The following is a 20,328-nucleotide window of genomic DNA, read 5'->3' on the forward strand; positions in this document are numbered from 1 at the left end:
AGCAATTCATCCACTTCTTCGATAATTATATATTCATATGAAATATTAATAGCCAATAATAAATCAGCTGGTGGAGTGCATCCTCCTTTGGCTCTGCAGTACACAATATGCCAATGATATTTACTGTAGCTATATATAAGTACAGGAAGAAATGTTTGTGAGCAGAAAAGAGATGGATTCCCCTGTGTGTGCGTAAAGGGATTGTCCAGAGTTTGTCCAGAGAGGTAAGTTCATATTGCTAGAGGATATTATATAGATCATAGGAAGAGAGCCTGATATATGATTAAATGTGCTGCATAGTGAGATCTCAATGGCATTTGTGCGGGAGAGCCAGGTTCAGATTCGAGAATATAAGGTTTAATAATTATTAGCATTCTAAATTAGAATTCCATAAATATTGGTTTCCCGAGTTAAGGCGAACTGGAGCAGACACCGTAGTGGAGGTAGCCTCAATCTTAAGTCTACTCTGGGAAAAGTTATGAGAAGAGAAGTTACCAGCTTAGCTGCTTAGGAAAAGAAAGATAGAAATTTTAAAAAGCAGAGGACGCTAAAATGGAAAGAATTAGAATTGTGGCAGCTCCTGTTCGAAAGCAACATTACTTGAGATGAAGAACAACTTGTCAGATGAGGATCGGGTTTGAGCATTAAATTTGATTGGAGAGCCGTGAAAGCATGCCGTGGGTGAGTGGGCAAGTGAAAATGCCAGAAGAATCATCACCAGTGCGAGGGAAGCAGCCACTTATATATCCTTGGGATATTATTGGCAGGTCTAGATGAACAAGCTCCTGCCGAACTTACATTTGGGACTTTTTAATAAATTGACAGCCCTAAATTTTAGTGATAAAACAGATTTTTAACAGATTTGCACTGGACCAATGGATCTTAGAAACTCAACATACTGTAACTTCATTAGAGGTCTGCAACCCGACCCGGGCCCAATGGGACCCAAGAACCTGATGGGTTTTGGGCTGGGTTCGGGTCAGTTTTTTAAGTAGGACTTCGGGTTCGGGTTTGAAATTAATGAAAAATAAACAGGCTTACCGAACTTGTTTCACGCACATGCTCTCATTCACAGATGCGCAAACTGACGAGTTAGGGGCCATTCACACCGAATGTGTTTTTGCATGCATCTGTTCTGTTTTCCCATTGTTTAAACACATGCTGGATGAATGTCTTTGACATTTGCACCACGTCTCACTTTTTCTTCAGTGTCTCACGCAGGAACGGCATATTTTTAAAACCATGTCAAGTTAAAAAAACTTCAAATTGTCAGAAACGCACATTGAGACACCTGCACTCTGTTTCATTCTTTGCGCTTTGTCTAGATTGATTTTAGCGTAGTTGTCACAAAGATTCAACGTTCTGAACAAGTTCAGGCTGCATAGAGGGGACTGTTGCATTGTTTCATATTATTCCACATTATTCTGCACCAACTGTTTCGGCAAATAAACGGTATGGCAATGCTTTTTTTCCCTTCTGCTCTAGTGTACTGAGGGGCTGCCATGCCTTGTTAAAACTGTTTACTGTTTCAGTACTGTTACGAATGTTGCCTATATTCTTATGTAAAATATAGCCTATTACAACAGTAATTGCTAGGAGAAGAAATTAGATAGCAGGCAATTTTGGGTTTGGGTCGGGTTCGGGCTTAAAATCTGACGGTATTGTTCGGGCCGGGTAGTGTTGGGCCACACGGTCTCGGGTATGGGTCAGGTTTCATTTTAAGGCCCGTGCAGACCTCTGAACTGCATAGTGCTCTACATATTTATGTCATTGCTTGAGAAATTATATTGAACTGCTCCTTGGAGCATTTTGCTTGCTAGAATCCACATCCTTTAGAGAAGAAAAAACTATTGGAACTGAAAAATCAATTTGACTGGCTCCATACACAAAATACAGAGCCTACACCATCAGGTTTGCACTGAACAGTAGGGCAGTGCAGTCTGTGTGCCTGTGTGTGTGTCAATTACAAAACCAGACTGCAAGTTCATTGTTGGAGTCTGTTTTTGATTCCATATTCATTACCTTATTCCTCTTGTAACTCTAAGGTTAATTATGAACCCACAGGTTGCTCTGAGAGAGGTAGCTATTTAATTCAAGCCTCCAGTTCTGCTCATACTGTATCTGCATCAGCAGGCTATAACACACAGATGCCTGTTTTCTTGTGTTCTAGTCACTGTTCATCTGTTGTTGAAAACTTCAGACCTAAAGCCAAACACATGAGCAAGGGGAAGAGATTATGAAAGGAGGAGGTCAAACGATATCAAAGAGACATGTGAAGCCTGGCGGCATATTTCACACCATGTTTTTTTTTTCAGTGAAGTTTTTGGTGCAAATGTAACTCTTATCGAAACTGACAGGAGAGGAGAAAGGTCAGTCGAAGCTCTTACTTGGGCTCTAGGTAGATTAGTATTACATTTATTGACCTACTTGTTTCAGTCAGACATTTACATTTCAAATGTATAATTATGTCCTGAGCAGAGGCTTACAATGAAAATGGCTAATTTCAACGAAGAAAATAAGAAAAGACATGTGTCCTTGCAGAAGTATGAGGACGTGACCTGATTATAACTTCATGTAAGAAATGAAAAAGTATAATACAGAAATATCTACTGATGAGTCTACGACATGCTGTCATCTGTAAAGTCACCTTGGGGAGCCATTTACCAATATGCCACATTCGTACCCCACACTTGATTTGTATTTAAAAAAAATTCTGTCCTGTGTATTGCAGTTCCAAATGCCCTTGAACAACTAAATGCTTAACAACAGAGTTTTTCATTAAATGTTTTATTTGTATATTCTTTGCTATTTTTGCAATAAAGTGCTAGTAGAAGATCTAGTTTTCATTGTCCAAAACTATTCTTCGTAGTTATTTACAGTCATAAGTAATGTAATGTAATAATGGAGGTTCAGCTCTGACCCGTTACGTTGAACTTTGCTGAGACTTTAAATACAATTTCACCCTTAATGCAGACTTTGCACTACTTATCACCCCATCTCACCTCATTACAGTGACACTAGCCACATTCACACATGAAACCTGGTAAATTGCAGTAAAATTGTTGGATTGTCTTTGCTGTTAAATGTACCACATGTGCTATTCACATATGCACCGGCTTTCCATTTGTTTTTTGTTTTTTTTCTCTCCATTTGCAACCATTAATGCATCAGCATCAAAATGCCATTAAATGAGATGTAGTTATATTAATCGACAAATTTCTTCATCTGCTCGGATGTAGAGAAGCTCTTTTGAGCTGAATTACACTACACTACTTCTAAAATCTGAACAGAACCTTAAAATACAAGGGATCACACACTTACCGTCTATGTAAATGGCTACAGACAAAAAGCATAAGGACACATCACACACTTAACAACTGAGGATTACTCCGGCTGTCAAGTCCATCCAATCACAAACTCACATGGAAACAAACACCCCTGTTCTAGGAGACATATGACCAATGTAAACAAATATAGACATATGGGACCACTGCTGTTGATGTTGCTGCTTCTACATTCTGAGTCTCAAAAGAAACAGGCCAAGTGCATATTGGTGCAGTCTTGGGTGGAAAGACGGAGACTATGATGCGAGTTGTATGTGAGTGGTTTTCTTCACTTTGAGCGCTTGTTTGCCATCTCCATTTCTTTGTGTTCCAGTGTTGTGGAGGCACGCAGTCAATTTTAGTTGGCTGCTCACAATATGACTTCATGTTTGAGTCGTGGATCATCATACACTACGAGATTTCCTCTATAGCCGGCTCTAAAATATATATATATATTTTAATTATATCCTCCAACTAAATGGAATAAATTTCACTATCTGTCCAGTTTGATTATTAATTTGTTTTTGACTCCAGAGTAACTGAATCATCTTCGTCTTACGTCAGCGCTTCCTGACATCGTACGTGCTCAAACCGTTAATCTTATGACTCTGTTCACACATACCATAAAAACTGAACTTCTCATTCAGGGAAATAGCCAGAGCTAAATTTAATGGTATTTTTGAATGGGTCGTGTTCACACATGACCTCTACACCGAAAATTGCAGTTAATTTTCTGGAAAAGGCTGTATGTGTTAAAGCAACTACTGACAGGCCCTTTGCCCTCAGGCCATTGTTATGCCCACAACAACTTTATCTTCAAAAAGGACAAGTCTGTATTTGAAGTTTAGGAACTGTCAGACTGTATTAACTCAATAAAGTACAACCCAATCCCATTAGATCACAGCATCTGCCTGAACACAGTGACTACAAAGGCAAAAGTCAAAGGCCTCAAATTTCAAAGCTTTGGCAACTTTGATTGTACTTTCCAGAGATGCATCAAAACTTTCTACTCCATCAAAACCTCTTATGATTGCCAGTAGTTCTGTTATTGAATGCTCATAAAAGGTGCTTTGTAGAACTGTAAGATTGTGATACTTACCTGATGAATCATCCAGGGTGGTAGAAAAGGTACAGTGGTTTTGTTAACTCTGGACCAGTGTTCCTCATACACAATGGACCTGCATCTACGAAGGTAGAGGATTGGGTCATTTATGAAGTATGTGCATTAGCTTTGCATCCACTGAAAGATATCATGCATCAATGCATGATGAGATTTCAAGACCTCGAGTCTGATCACTAATCAAAGCAGATTGGTGTTTGTCCAGTGTATTTGGTACTGGCTTTTTGTTTGTCATCCAAATTTGAGGCAGACCTGATATGAATGATGCATCAGATAATGGCTTTTTGTTTCTTTTTAAAAAATATTTTTAGACATTTTTGCCCTTTTAAAGAGTACACAGCTCAAGCTTTTGTCACATTTTGATTAACATTTCTCAAGGCATCAGTATATGCTTGGCTGTTTTTCAGTGGAACTTTTGCTGTGTTCTGTAGGCTTGCTGTCTGCAGCTGTAACTGAAAAGGGTGGTAAAAGGGCTTTTACTCCTAAACTTTCCAAAACAAAAAGTAAAATGTCACATTGACAAAATGGTTTGCTGGTCCGTCAATTTATCACGGCAGAAATATGTTATTGGAAGACTAATGGAATACTGATGGGCTAGGAAGAAAGAAGACTCTTACTCCAGCCAAACTTTGATATTGTTTTGTGAGAGTTTGTTATCTGTCAATATGGTTTGAAGGTGGGGTTAACTTATTTGTTACAGGAATTATGAGTATTGACACAGGATATGCCATATTCATACTCCACTGATGCACATCTCATCACACACAAGACTGACATCATTCAATAATATCCAAGTCCAACATAGTGAGACTGCTCTGTTACCATGGCTGCGGTCTATTTCATTTTATAACCACAGGTGGACAAATTGGGTGTGATGGAACTCAAATAAATAAATAAATAAATAACAATAAATCCTCGTCCCCGTGCATTTTCCACTCACAAATAGTTTTCTTATGCTTTCAGCTAGCACTTCAACTGTTCAGTTGTTTAGCATTTCATGGTTTAAATTCAATCGTTTTCACTTAACTCATCATTATATTTGTCTCAATGATTGCAATAATATCGGCTCTGTGTTTGTATTTGTTATTTAATAATAGGGTAGTCATAATGCTGGATTTGTATTTTTAACTTACCTTCCTCTGTACTTTTAAAGGGTTGGCTCACCCAAAAATGACAATTCTGTCATCATTTACTCACTATTACGTTATTCCGAACCTGCATGACTCTTTTTTCTTCTGTGGAACACAAAAGATGCTAGGCAGAATGTTAGCCTCAATCACTATTCACTTTAATTGCATTATTTTCCATACATTAAAAGTGAATGGTGACTGAGGCTAACATTCTACCTAATATCTCCATTTTTGTTCCACAGAAGAGGAAGAAGTAAAATGAAAGTCATAACTAATTAAAAATTAGGGAAAGCCTGTAATGATGTGTGCTAAACTGTTTATTGAAAACATCAGGTTCATGTGCCCTTTTGTTTCTTTCCATGTTTTCATGTCAAACACAAAATACTTAACACAGAATCGACAAATACAAGTTGACAAACACAAATTAAAAAGAGCATTTTAAAATATGATGTGTGTCTGTGTGTGAGCACTCTGTCAATACTGTTAGTGCCAACACATTTTGTGCTGACTGAACATTTGGTTAATTAACCTGACAGCCTTGCAGTCTCTCTCTTTTATGATATATTGACCAGGGTTTTTAATTTTGTTTTTTGTTACTTTCACCAATTACACAGAACCAAACAAAAATAGAGACAACATTGGGCTAACATTTGGAGCACGGTAATACCCTTGGGTTGGACTCATTAGCGTGCAGCCCATTGGATCTGCTGGTGCGGAGATAATCCGCTGTTGTTTCCTGCCATCTCATATGAAGTATATGCTAATCACTACACTGTTTTACAGAGATACATGCCACAACAACAGCACTACATTCTGTTCTTTATTTTTATATTATAAATCCCCCTTTTTCTAATTTAACATCTGCAACTGAATCATACATTAGTAAGTCTTTTTACAATATTCTGGCAATATTTTGGGCGGGTTTTAGCATGGTAAATGCAGAACATTTCAACCATGACTCAGTTATTATTGTTAATGAACTTAAAATAAAAACTAAATTATAACATTTTTGTTAACTACAAAAAACAAACAAACAAAAAAACATAATTGGTAAAACTGAAATACATTTTCATGACTTTAAACCTAAGTCAAAATAAAATAGGGTAAAAATGACCACAACTTAATTTTAGTTTTTGATGCAGAATATTTTCAACAATTTGAAACCATTAAAACTCACCTTCATTGGGGGCCTGGGTAGCTCAGCAAGTAAAGATACTGACTACCACCCCTGGAGTCATGAGCTTGAATCCAGGGCATGCTGAGTGACTCCAGCCAGGTCTCCTAAGCAACCAAATTGGCCCGGTTGCTAGGGAGGGTAGAGTCACATGGGGTAACCTCCTCGTGGTCGCTATAATGTGGTTCTTGCTCTCGGTGGGGCACGTGGTGAGTTGTGAAGCCTCCACAATTGCTATGTCTCCACAGTAACGCGCTCAACAAGCCACGTGATAAGATGCTTGGATTTATGGTCTCAGATGCGGAGGCAACTGAGATTCGTCCTCCGTCACCTGGATTGAGGCGAGTCACTATGCCACCATGAGCACTTAGAGCACATTGGGAATTGGGCATTCCAAATTGGGGAGAAAAGGGGAGAAAAAAAATAACACCTTCATTTTACAGCATTAAACATTTTTAAATGATATCAGTTAACACATTAAAATAAAATAACATTAAAACTAAACTAAAACTAAACCAAAGTCCATCTACACTGAAAACCTTAATAATTTTACTCTACTCATTTGATTGAGTAAACTCCTTACCTCAAATGAACTGAATAATGGCATCTCCAAAATGTATGTAATTAAGTTCAATTAACTTGGTGTTCATATAGAATGAACTTAACTATTTGGGTTCAGGTAACTAGACGCAAGTAGACTTAACTCAGATTTGCTATTTAAATATTGTTGTTTCAACTGTTATTAATGATTTTAATTGATTTGATTCAATTGTAGATCAAACAATAGCACAGCTCAAATAAAGATCATAACTGATTCTAGGTCAGTCATTAAATAAACTTAATTCTCCAAAGAAATGCATATATACCTGCACTTTAACTGCACATGCACAAACAGAATTACAGTCAAAAGGGTCCAACTTGACCAAATGGGACATTGATCACCCTAATGGTGACATCACACGAAACAACTATTTTCAACAACAACAACAAAAATAATACTACAGAATATTTAAAACATCTATAAATTCTTAATTAAAATTATTTATATGCCCCCATTACTTCCCTTTGACCAAAGAAACATAATTAAATAATTCAAGTGCAAAGCATTATGGGTATTCCCCATAGCCTCAATTTGTACTCAAAAGTTTGAGTTATTAACACTTAAAATCTTAAATCTATTGATTTTTTAGATAAATAAGTTAAATGAACTTAAATATTTGATTTATGAGCCCAAAACCTGACTTTCCAAGTAATACTTAATTAAGACAACTTGATATTTCCAGTAATGTCAACTTTACAGGTCAAGTCACTCAGCGAGAATGTTCGTAACAACTGGATGCTGTTTTCTATGGATGCAAGTACACCTCTTTTATTTCAAATAAGAAATTAAATCTGAAAACGATAATATTGTAAATTTTGGTTCTTTAGATCACGTTAAAAAGCAAAATTTGGTACAGCTAATGTGAATGCACATACTTGATGAAAACTGAAAAGCGATGCCTCTATCAAAATAGTGATAGGTTATTTTAACTGTAAGACAGGACTTTTATTCCTAGAGCCGCCATATTCAGCTTTACGATTTCTCAGAATCATAAATATACCGGTGACCCGGCTCATTCTATACGGTCTCTAACTATACTAAAACTAGAAAACACTGAAAAAAATTAAGTGATGGAGTAAAAAGTAATGAAAATGAAACAGAACTAAAAATAGAAATTCTAAACTATAATAACCCTTACATGATTTTTATTCACCTGTCACTCAAGCATAACTAAGAAGGCATAATATATGTGGAGGCCTGTGCTATTTAATGTTGAAGAGTTTGAACCTGCACATCCTGCAGTGTCATTGTTGACATTCTGTGTGTTCATCCTAGCTAATATGTACACCACGTACCAATATTTTTTGAATCTGTCCAATTGGAATGTATGACCTATGCTTTCAATTATATTACGAAAATAGCATGTTTTATACATGAAGGTCAGTGGACATGAATTATTTTGGAGAATTTCAATTTCATATCTGAATGCTTGATCCTAAACAGCATCACACAGAATACAAATTCCACCACAATTATTTTTTATTTTTCATCTTGTTAGACATGTACTGAGGTATGACATATTTTATATGACTTGCAAGAGGTTTTTCTATAAATATTCAGATATGCACATCCGTAAACGCATGCAAACTCTTACTGTATGTAACTAGGCAAACACAGGTGAAGAAATTTAAATATCAGAATGCTCTGCAGCGCACACTGGGGATTGTTAATGCTCAAGTGAAGATGTTGGCAGATGACATGAATGATGTGTGACCTAATGGCAGTCGAGTGAGCTGTGTGATTCGGTTTCTTTTTCCCATAAGGCCGGAACGAGAACACTTGCAGGTGCCACAATATGTTGTTAGTCAGACACAGGAAATGGCAGCTCTGTGTCGACAGGTTCCCCCCAAGGCATAATACTCCAGATACTCATCAATCAAAACATGAGCCTGAAAACTATAGCCAAGGGTAAAGAAACCTGTTAACAGAGATGAAAAGTTTTTTATAAAAAAGGTATGATGAAAGTGATGAATTTCATTTACAATTTAAAGATGGAGATTACATTTCTTTATCAGTGTGGTTTACAATATATGTTTATTATGGAGGGTTAGAAAATTATTAAAAATAATAATCTTCAAAATCTGACTTAATTTTGAACATTTTCAAGCTTTATAAGCATTGCTATAATACTGTAGCTATTTGTACAACAGTTCCTCTAATTTGACAAAACGTCATGGTTACTTGTGTAACCTCCGTTCCCTGATGGACGGAACGAGATGTTGGTGTCGATGTAGTGACACTAGGAGTCACTCTTGGGAGGCCGAGACACCTCTGGTCTTTGATAAAAGGCCAATGAAAATTGGCGAGTGGTATTTGCATGCCACTCCCCCGGACATACGGGTATAAAAGGAGCTGGTATGCAACCACTCATTCAGGTTTTATGCTGAGGAGCCGATATAAGGTCCAGCCATTTCAGCGGGTAGTTCAGCGTTGTGGCAGGAGGGACACAACGTCTCGTTCCCTCCATCAGGGAACGGAGGTTACACCAGTAACCATAACGTTCCCCATCTGTCACTCACTCGACGTTGGTGTCGATGTAGTGACACTAGGGGTCCCTATGCAAAACGCCACAAGGCTGAACTGTGTTAAGTGAAGTGGCGGTGTGTGGTGGGCAGACTTGCTGTGTGCCTCATAGCCAGCACACCAGGTCGACACGTAACCTCCCCCAACACAGTTATGAGTGTCGAACGGCCCTTTTTGGGGACAAGTCGACTACCCAAAGATAGAGACAGGCTTAACCCAGTCGTGGCCTCTTTTCCCCTTCTCTTTTTCCACTCCCTAAAAAAGAAGGGGGATTATCCGACTGGGCCGCCAGCTCGACTGCCACAGGGCTCGGAGGAAGTCAACCAGGGAACAAAGTTTGTTAACACTACTGGGAATTAATGGCGCACGTCTTCAGCTCCAAGAGAGGTGGAAGGCGCTATGTGCAAGCGATACACCCGGCCAGCTATCCCGGGCTTATCCGCTTGTGTTGCGTGCCACTACCTGGGACGAAACCAGTTCCACCCGGAGGTTGTAGAACCTTGCACAGGTGTTGGGTGTTGCCCAGCCCGCTGCTCTGCAAATGTCTGTTAGAGAGGCACCCTTGGCCAGGGCCCAGGGAGCCGTTACACCCCTGGTAGAATGGGCTGGTAGTCCTACCGGGGGCGGCATGTCCTAGGCGACATATGCCATAGTTATGGCATCAATGAGCCAGTGGGCGATCCTCTGCTTGGAGACAGCGCTTCCTTTCCGCTGTGCACCAAAGCAGACAAAGAGCTGCTCAGAGATTCTAAAGCTCTGCGTGCGATCCATATAGATGCGTTAAGCATGCACCGGACACAGCAACGACAGGGCTGGGTCTGCCTCCTCCTGGGTCAGCACTTGCAGGTTCACCACCTAGTCCCTAAAGGGGTGGTGGGAACCTTGGGCACATAGCCCGGTCAGGGTCTCAGGATCACATGAGAGTAACCTGGACCGAACTCCAGGCACGTTTCGCTGACAGAGAATGCTTGCAGGTCACCTACCCTCTTGATGGAAGTGAGCGCAGTCAGGAGGGCAGTCTTCAAGGAGAGTGCCTTAAGCTCGGCTAACTGCAAAGGCTCAAAGGGGGCTCTCTGTAGACCCTGAAGAACTACAGAGGTCCGATGAGGGAACGAGGTGTGGTCTGGAGGGATTCAGCCTCCTGGCGCCTCTTAGGAACCTGATGATCAGGTCATGCTTCCCTAAGGACTTACCGTTGACTGCGTCGTGGTGTGCTGCTATGGCAGCAACGTACACCTTCAAGGTGGAAGGGGACAGCCTCCCTTCCAACCTCTCTTGCAGGAAGGAAAGCACTGATCTGACTGCGCATCTCTGGGGGTCTTCCCGACAGGAAGAACACCACTTAGCGAACAGACGCCACTTCAAGGCATACAGGCGCCTCATAGAGGGGGCCCTAGCCTGAGTGATCGTGTCTACCACCACAGGTGGGAGACAGCTTAGGTCTTCCATGTCCCTTCCAGGGGCCAGACATGGAGATTCCAGAGGTCTGGGTGTGGGTGCCAGATGGTGCCCCTTCCCTGAGAAAGAAGGTCCTTCCTCAGGGGAATTTGCCAGGGGGGAGCTGTCGCGAGGAGCGTAAGGTCCGAGAACCACGTCTGGGTGGGCCAGTAGGGTGCTACCAGGACGACCTGCTCCTTGTCCTCCCTGACCTTGCACAGAGTCTGTGCAAGCAGGCTCACTGGGGTAAATGCATATTTGCGTAGGCCAGGGGGCCAGCTGTGTGCCAGCGTGTCTATGCCGAGGGAGCCTCGGTGAGGGCGTACCAGAGCGGGCAGTGGGAGGATTCTTGGGAGGCGAACAGGTCCACCTGTGCCCGTCCGAATAGACTTTAAATCAGCTGGACCACCTGAGGGTGGAGTCTCCACTCTCCTCTGAGGGAAACCTGCCGTGACAGCGCGTCCGCTGTAGTGTTGAGGTTGCCTGGGATGTGAGTGGCTCACAGCATCTTGAAGTGCTGCTGACTCCTGAGGAGGAGACGGCGGGCGAGTTGTGACATACAGCGAGAGCGCAGACCGCCTTGGCGGTTGACATATGCTACCGCTGCGGTGCTGTCCATCCGAACTAACACGTGCTTGCCCTGGATCAACGGCTGGAACCTCCGCAGGGCGAGCAGAATTGCCAGTAACTTGAGGCAGTTGATGTGCCAATGCAGTCGCGGACCCGTCCAGAGGCCGGCGGCTGCGTACCCATTGCAAACAGTGCCCCAGCCTGTTTTGGCGTCCAAAACATTCCGTAGGAAGGTAGCGATCTCCGCGCGCAGGGTGGCAGCGTTTTCACCCTTGACCAAGGTGAAGTGAATACCGCTGAACCTGGGCGGGCACCTGGCGAACTGAATCACGTAGCCGAGTCGGACGGTCCGGACCAGCCACCGTGACGGATTGGAAAGCGCAAGCCATGCATCCAAATTCCGCGCGAGGGGGACCAATGGGACAACGTCGTCAGACGTACCGGTAGGTGGGGCCTCACGGCAGGGCAGAGCGTGAGGTGCCACAGCACATCATGGCCGTGTTGAGTCTAGGGACATCGAAGCACTTACCTGGCTCCTTGTGACCACCCCTGGAACAGTCTGGGACGGGGGAGGAAGAGGCCTGTCCTCGTAACCCGTGGAGGCTGCCACATCGGGGGTGGCTGTGTGCCACAGCTGGGTGCTCAGGGGTGGAAAGGGCACCACTGGAGAGCCAAACCTGCAAGAAAAAGCCTGTGGATGGTAATCGTGGTGACGACCGTACACACCAGGTATGTGACCCAGGGAGGAAGGAAGCCGCTCTTTTGCTGAACTGTTGGGTACCACAGCCACTTGGGCGTGCGGCGAAATCAAACAAAAAGGCAACAAAAGATTTTCCACCTGGCCCTCCACCGGGGGATGGAGTGGTCTTCCTACCAGCTCCACGTGAGTGGGTTCCCTCGTCCCTGGGTTGCCCGTCTCAGGGGTGCTTCGAGGACCTCCGTGGGTTCTTTGGCGCTGGCTGTGAGACGGGTGGCATCGGCTTCCTGTGGTGGGCTCCACGCCGGGGCCGGGCCGAAGGGGCGGGCTGCGGCGGAGCCAGTGCAGTCACTGCAGGGGGACGCCCTTGGCGATGAGCAGACGGGGTGCAGGATCTTGAGCCACGCCGGGGCAGGATGTGCCGGATTGCCTCTGTCTGCTGCTTCACCATCGAGAACTGCTGGGCAAAGTCCTCAACGGTGTCACCAAATAGGCCCGCCTGGGAAATGGGGGCAGCAAGGAACCATGTCTTGTCGGTCTCGCCCTTCTCGACCAGGTTGAGCCACAGGTGGCGCTCCTGGACCACTAGTGTGGCCATCGTCCGCCCGAGAGACCGCGCCGTGACCTTTGTCGCCCGGAGGGCGAGGTCAGTCACCGAGCACAGTTCCTGCATCAAATCTGGGGCTGAACTACCTTCGTGCAGTTCTGTCAGCGCCTTGGCTTGGTGGACCTGCAGGAGACCCATGGCATGCAGGGCAGAGGCGGCTTGTCCAGCAGCACTGTAGGCTTTAGCCATCAGGGACGACGTGAGCCTACAGGGCTTGGACAGGAGCTTAGGGCGTCCACGCCAGGTGGCGGCACTCTGCGGGGATAAGTGCACCGTGAGCGCCTTATCCACCGGGGGAATCGCCATATAGCCCTTGGCTGCCCCGCCATCGAGGGTAGTGAGAGTCGGGGCCGGGCAGTGAAAGGTGCCTCCCACGACTTCGTCAGCTCCTCATTCACTTCCGGCAAGAATGGCACTGGAGCAGGGTGAGGATGTTTTGAGCGGCGCCACGAACCCAGAAACCAATCATCAAGCCGCGAGGGTTCAGGGGAGAGCGGAGGGTTCCACTCTAGCCCGACGCTCGCGGCCACCCGGGAAAGCATGTCCGTCATTTCGGCATCGGCCTGTGACTGGGCGATCGTCCCGAAGGGGGAAGCCCAGCTGAGGTTTCTGCATCCGACTGGACAAGCTCGCTCTCCGATGCTGCGCTCGAGAGCTCATCATCTTCGCGAGCTCCGAACAAGAAGCCAGAGTCACTGTGCGACGAGCTGGCGAACTCATCCGGAAGCCCGATTGGGGCAGACGAGCGTGCTGGGGAATGGGAGGTCTGCGGGGGGATATTCGGTGGAGACGATCCCATTGGGGTCCCCAAATCGCCCCCAGTGCTAGCCGCGCTGGCCTCATACCCGTAGGTAGAAGGACCGAGGCGGGGAGCTGCAGCAAGCCGCAACCGCAACATTGCCATGGTCATGTTCTCGCAGTGAGAACATGAACCATTCACAAACGCTGCCTCCGTGTGGGTCGCGCCCAGACATGAAAGACAGCGATCATGACCATCCGAAGTTGAGAGATAACGACCGCAACCAGGAATAACACACAATCAGAAAGGCATCTTTAGAAAGACGCGTCTTTAAAAAGACGTTCCGTGTGTGCGCTCTTTTAGAGAAATATACTCTTTTAGAGGGGAAAAATGCTCTTTCAGAAATATACTCTCTAGTTTTTCTGCCGAAGTGCCCAGGGGCGTTCTCTGCAGTGCACCAGTGCAGAGGAGGGAGAAGCTGCTGAAATGCGCCGTCAGATCCAGCAGAGGTGAATGAACAGTGATATTCAGCTCAATGAGCATGACCGTTCGGCTCCGAAGAGAAAATCTGAATGAGTGGTTGCATACCAGCTCCTTTTATACCCGTATGTCCGGGGGAGTGGCATGCAAATACCACTCGCCAATTTTCATTGGCCTTTTATCAAAGACCAGAGGTGTCTCGGGCTCCCAAAAGTGACCCCTAGTGTCACTACATCGACACCAACGTCAAGTGAGTGACAGATAGGGAACAAGCAGTGTTCCAAGAATGCTAGTATTTAGTATAAAAGCACTGGAACTCTTAACTGCTTGTATCACTCAACAGGATGAGAAACAAAATTCCAATTTCTCACTTTAATATTATCAAAATACCTTCTTTCATTTAAGGAAAAAAAGCTACATCACCAGGTATTTAAATCAACATAGTCTCCTATTGCAGTGGTTCATGGGCACAGAGGTATTATAAGGGAGGTGTGGAAGACATCCTCATTCTCAAATCTCATTCACTTTCACACATTCAAAAAATACGTGACAATACACGCAAGAAACAATGTGTATTTCTTTTCCTCTGACTTTTTTTCCCTTAAGCTTTGTTTATACTTCTGCTTTAACAGGACACAAATAGACAAAATAACAGGCCATATTGTGTCTAAAATGTAAGTTATTAAAATTAACTTCTTGTTGATAGAACTGTTGTATAAAAGAAATATCATACATGCATTTGTGCTGTTGTACTGATTACCTGCAGCCAAATCGCAGCTGTGTTGATATATCCAATATAATGTCACTCTTGCTCATGTTATTTTGCTGAGATTTGCTGCTATTATACAATATCTCTGACTATAGTGACTGTAGTTATTTTCTCAATGTTGCAGGCTAATTTAAATTAAATTTTTTTTACATAATGTACATTGAGTTTCTGGATTCATGACCATTTAACATACACTGTCTTATAGCGATAACCAATAATTTACACGTTCATTAATGAATGTAAGGCGAGACAGGACCAAGACCTTTGGCTTAGTTTGTAATCTTAATGAAAATAAGCGTGTGTGTGTGTGTGTGTGTGTGTGTGATTATGTGTTTTGTGCTCTCAGCTAATGAGAGTGTCGAGAACCTCATTTGCATTTTATTAAAATGCTTTCTTTGCAGAGATTCTCGGTACATTTCCACAGGTGCAATTTAAAGAGTAAACAGCATTTGAATTTGTCAAGATCCAGAAGAACATAAAGAATCACAAAGTGCTCTCTAACAGTCTCACACTTCATTCTCTCTCTCTCTCTCTCTCTCTCTCTCTCTCTCTCTCTCTCTCTCTCTCTCTCTCTTATCCAGAACTCCACTTGGATTGAGTTCACCTTAAGCAGAGCTGTATCCACAGAACCACACTCAGTTTCTGGTTCCCAGCTTGGCACATTTCACCTGGACTAACACCTTCCTGTGGACAATATTCAAAACCCAGGACTTTTACAGCTACACTTTATGTCATCTGGGAAACTGCAGAATCTTTGTAAAAAAAAAATATATATATATATATATATAGTTGCAGCCACCAAAGGAACTTCAGGGACTACAGGAATATTCTGACTCAATAGTCTGAAACACAGGAGAATATATTAAAAAGTCTTCCAACATGTCAGAGCAGAAATTATAGATACCCTGTTCTTATGGTAGACTAAGGTACAATAAATACAATAATAAGGGGATAAGGCCAATAAGGCACTGATTTAAGGGCTAAAGGAATATATATATTTGACAACTCAAGAGTAATAGTGAACACAAAGGGTAATACCGGCTACTTGTTTTTTCTGTGGCATTTAACTTTCTGTGTGTCTGAATATTACACACAAATAAAAAGAAATAAACAATTCAAGCAGTGGAATAAAAGCACCATCACTATCTACTCCCAAACTAACTAACTCTTTTGTTGCAAGACAGTTTTCATGGAATAACTGAGCATTCATTCCAACAGAATCATGCACAGATGAGAGGAACCGCTGAAAGAGTACTGGTGTATAACTTTTAACAGCAGGTGGACTATGCAATATGGATCAGGTCAACAGCACAGATGAGTTTTCCCTCATCAATGCTACGGTCATTCCCACAACCTTGGCGTCCTGGGATGATGCCACGCTCCTTGGCCTTCAGAGCTCCCTCTCTGCAGTGCTTGCGATTGTCACTTTAGCCACTGCTTTGTCCAATGCTTTCGTGATTGCCACCATCTTTCTCACACGCAAGCTGCACACGCCCGCCAACTTCCTGATCGGGTCTCTTGCAGTGACAGACATGTTGGTGTCCATTTTAGTCATGCCAATCAGCATTGTGTATACGGTCAGTAAGACTTGGACGCTGGGCCAGATATTGTGCGATATTTGGCTCTCATCTGACATAACTTTCTGCACAGCTTCGATCCTGCACCTTTGCGTGATCGCATTAGACCGATATTGGGCCATAACCGATGCCTTGGAGTATTCAAAGCGACGTACCGTGCGCCGAGCAGGACTGATGATCGGTGTTGTGTGGGTGATATCTGTCTCTATCTCCATGCCACCTCTCTTCTGGAGGCAGGCCAAGGCCCATGAGGAGCTTAAGGAATGCATGGTCAACACTGACCAGATCTCCTATACGCTATATTCCACTTTTGGTGCCTTTTATGTCCCGACGGTCCTCTTGATCATTCTTTATGGGCGAATCTACGTGGCGGCTCGTTCCAGGATCTTCAAAAGGCCAGCAACGACCGGAAAACGCTTCACCGCTGCTCAACTCATCCAGAACTCAACGGGCTCTTCACTTTGCTCACTAAACTCCACCTCTAATCAGGAAGGACATCTTCATCCTGGAGGTGGAGGTGGAGGAGGAGGGGGGTCTCCTCTTTTTACGAACAGTGTGAAAGTGAAGCTAGCTGATAGTGTTCTGGAAAGAAAGCGTCTTTGTGCCGCTCGGGAGAAGAAGGCCACCAAAACTCTTGGGATTATCCTGGGTGCGTTTATTGTGTGCTGGCTTCCATTCTTTGTGGTTACACTGGTGATGGGGATCTGTAAAGACTGCTGGTTCCACCCTGTGCTCTTTGATGTGTTCACCTGGCTGGGGTACCTGAACTCCCTCATCAATCCAGTCATCTACACTGCCTTCAATGATGACTTCAAACAAGCCTTCCACAAACTCACTAAGTTCAAAAGATGTTACTAAGAGAATTTGGCAAATCCACTCCCTGTGTTTTGACATCTTCATGACTTAATTAGCTGATTTCTCCTGAAAATATTGTGCAAATTTTGTTGTGTGTCAGCCGAGGAGGACTTTAACTAACATCTCCTGCATTTGTTTTCAGTGAACTCCTCAACACACTCATAGTGTCTGGTCGCTGTAGATTACTGTTTAATGGAATCTCATAAGACAGCTTGTAAAATAATGTGCCATATTGTTGATGTTTTCTTGTAGTTTATGAATGCATGCTAAGAATCTGATTCCTGCTCTAGAGAGTGACATTGTACTGTCTCTGTATACAATAGCTGTCTATAAACTGCCTTATTTACAAGAAAGAGATTGAAATTACAATTAAAGACAGACTTTATGGTTTCTGTTCCCATAGGAACAAGAAACACAGTACATGGGACTCTGAGGACAGTGCTGAGAGTTCATGGACATTAGCTCTAAGTTAGTTTGTTGTTGTTGTTTGTGTGTGTGTGTGTGTGTGTGTGTGTGTGTGAGAGAGAGAGAGAGAGAGAGAGAGAGAGAGAGAGAGTGTGAAAGAGGTTTGTTATCAGTTCCCTCCTATATTTTATGTCAGAGTTGGGATGAGGTTTATTATCATAAACCAGAATAAAAGGTTTATTTCAGCATGGGTCATGTCAGAGGGGTTCAAAAGTCCAATTGTGAAAATGCTTCTATTTAGCATTTTTCTATTTAAATAAAAACAAATTCCATTACAAATTATGTTATCAGCATGTCAGTTGGAGTGCAAAGTGCCATTAAAAAAAATTAACATACATTTCAGAATTTCTAGTATTTTGTTTTTAAGTGACAGCATGCACTCAATATGAAATTCACAGGTTTTGGCAAAGCCAGATGACCCTGTTTATACCAGCATGATTTGAAAATGTTACAAAGAGCATTTTCTGTGCTTCAGTGGAAGCTGGGAAATCTAACTTTTCATACAAAGGAGTTTTAACATGGTCAATGTCACAAATTTGCTTATTTGATATGTGATCAGAAATAGTGCAGAATCTTAATTATTTCATAAAACTTGCTGTTTATTTCCAAGTTTTAATTAAATCCTAGGTATTCATATGGGGCCTTAGATTTTAGAACCACATTGCATTTGTCAGCTATGGAGCTTTTTTTAGGACATCATGATGCAATAGATGAAAGACATATAATGATCAAAAGTTCACACCTTTGATGTAGCTGGCAAGTGGAGCTTTAGCTTATATTTAGGAAAAACATCTGGCCAGGAAAGAAAATATAATTTTGCAATAGCTTCAAACACTTTTGTGATGTGAAGGCCATCATTTTGTCACTTTTCAACTTTGCCAATAATGCAGCCTTGCTCAAACTATCCTTGGGAAGTGAACCACCTCTGTTATGCTTTATATGAATAATGGCTAACAGGAAATTGCCAAACTTTGCCTTCCATCAGTCTTTTTAAGATAAAGGTCAGTTGTGGTGGTTCAAAGGTTTTTTTGATAAGAAAACACAGCAATAAGAGGCTGTAGGCTTGAGTCAGAAAGGAATAATGAGGCATATTTCCGAACATGCTGCCCGTTGCTGGCTCTCAAACAATGTTAGAGAGATCACGATAGAGCTGTGCTGGTCTGTTCTGTTAAGATGGATGGTTTGTATATTCACAGTGTGTATATCAACAGAAAGAGCCCTTCTCAGTTATGCATGCAGGAAGGATGAGGTCACACCCCATGAAACAGATGTTTAGAGACCCATTATCATTCACAACCACTATATCTAAATACGAGTATATTCATTCACTAGCATACCAGCATGTGTTTAGTACACGAAGGGTGGTATGATATGTGCTTTCCCTACCAGTTGGTGGTTGACAACAGAAATGGGCTGTAAAACTCTGTGACTAGTTGGTGAGCCATAAATTGTACTGATGTGTGTGAATATGTGTTTGCATGTTGCAGAGGAGGTGCACCCTGAAGAACTAATGTTGACCCATCTGCCCTCACCCTGAATTCTCCATTTAAGTGCTTTTCCTCAGTGGTTCTCAGCTGGTTTTGCTTCAGGATCCAAATTTTATATTGGATAGCAGCGTCAACCCAACACAGTACTACTAAACAAAAAGTAAACACAAATTTTCTTAAAAATCAACCATTGAAATGTTTTTATAAAAATGTATAAATGTTTTTGCAAAATGAAAAAATGACCTAGGCTGAACAGGAAATTTGGCTTTTGACTTTTGAAATTTAGGTGTTTGGTTTCAAAATGTCTCATAAATTGAAATGGTTTCATGCTCTCGGCAGCCAATAATTCACAGCACAAAACACATTGTGGTTGGCACAAACCACATTGCAAGTTAACTTGTTTTTAATGTACTCTGGGTAATTTTTTCTTTTACCTTGTGTGGTTTTGCTCATAGTGTTTGAGGATGAGGGCATTGCTATGCAAACTGTCCAAGATGCCTAATTTTGCCAGCTTGTTGTATCGTTACAAATTAATTTGTGTCAAAATACTGTAGAATTTGATTGGATGCACAGCCTATGAAGTCAACAAATAAAAGATATAGAAGTGTTTCCTTCAAAGCAATTTATTTTGGTATCCTTACAATGCACAATTAAAGATGCATAAAGAGTTATTTTTTGAAGTATGTCAAAGTGGCTTACATTGGCTTACAATGACACCTAGTGGCCTGGATGCTGCATCATTCAAACACAGTATGAACATTAACAAGCCATTTT

General features: G+C 42.6%; 1 protein-coding gene across 1 annotated transcript in view; it reads left to right on the forward strand.

Annotated features, from left to right (window-relative positions):
• The window catches only part of LOC127455106 (5-hydroxytryptamine receptor 1D-like), a 59,218-nt gene extending 39,099 nt beyond the window's left edge, over window positions 1-20,119 (forward strand). Inside the window, exon 2 of the mRNA XM_051722704.1 lies at window positions 15,752-20,119. Coding sequence (XP_051578664.1) covers window positions 16,463-17,605 — 1,143 coding nt within the window. The 5' untranslated portion in view covers window positions 15,752-16,462 and the 3' untranslated portion in view covers window positions 17,606-20,119. The remainder of the gene's footprint in view (window positions 1-15,751) is intronic.
• The last annotated feature ends 209 nt before the right edge of the window (window positions 20,120-20,328 follow it).

This window comes from Myxocyprinus asiaticus, chromosome 17, assembly GCF_019703515.2.
Source record: "Myxocyprinus asiaticus isolate MX2 ecotype Aquarium Trade chromosome 17, UBuf_Myxa_2, whole genome shotgun sequence".
NCBI lineage: Eukaryota > Metazoa > Chordata > Actinopteri > Cypriniformes > Catostomidae > Myxocyprinus > Myxocyprinus asiaticus.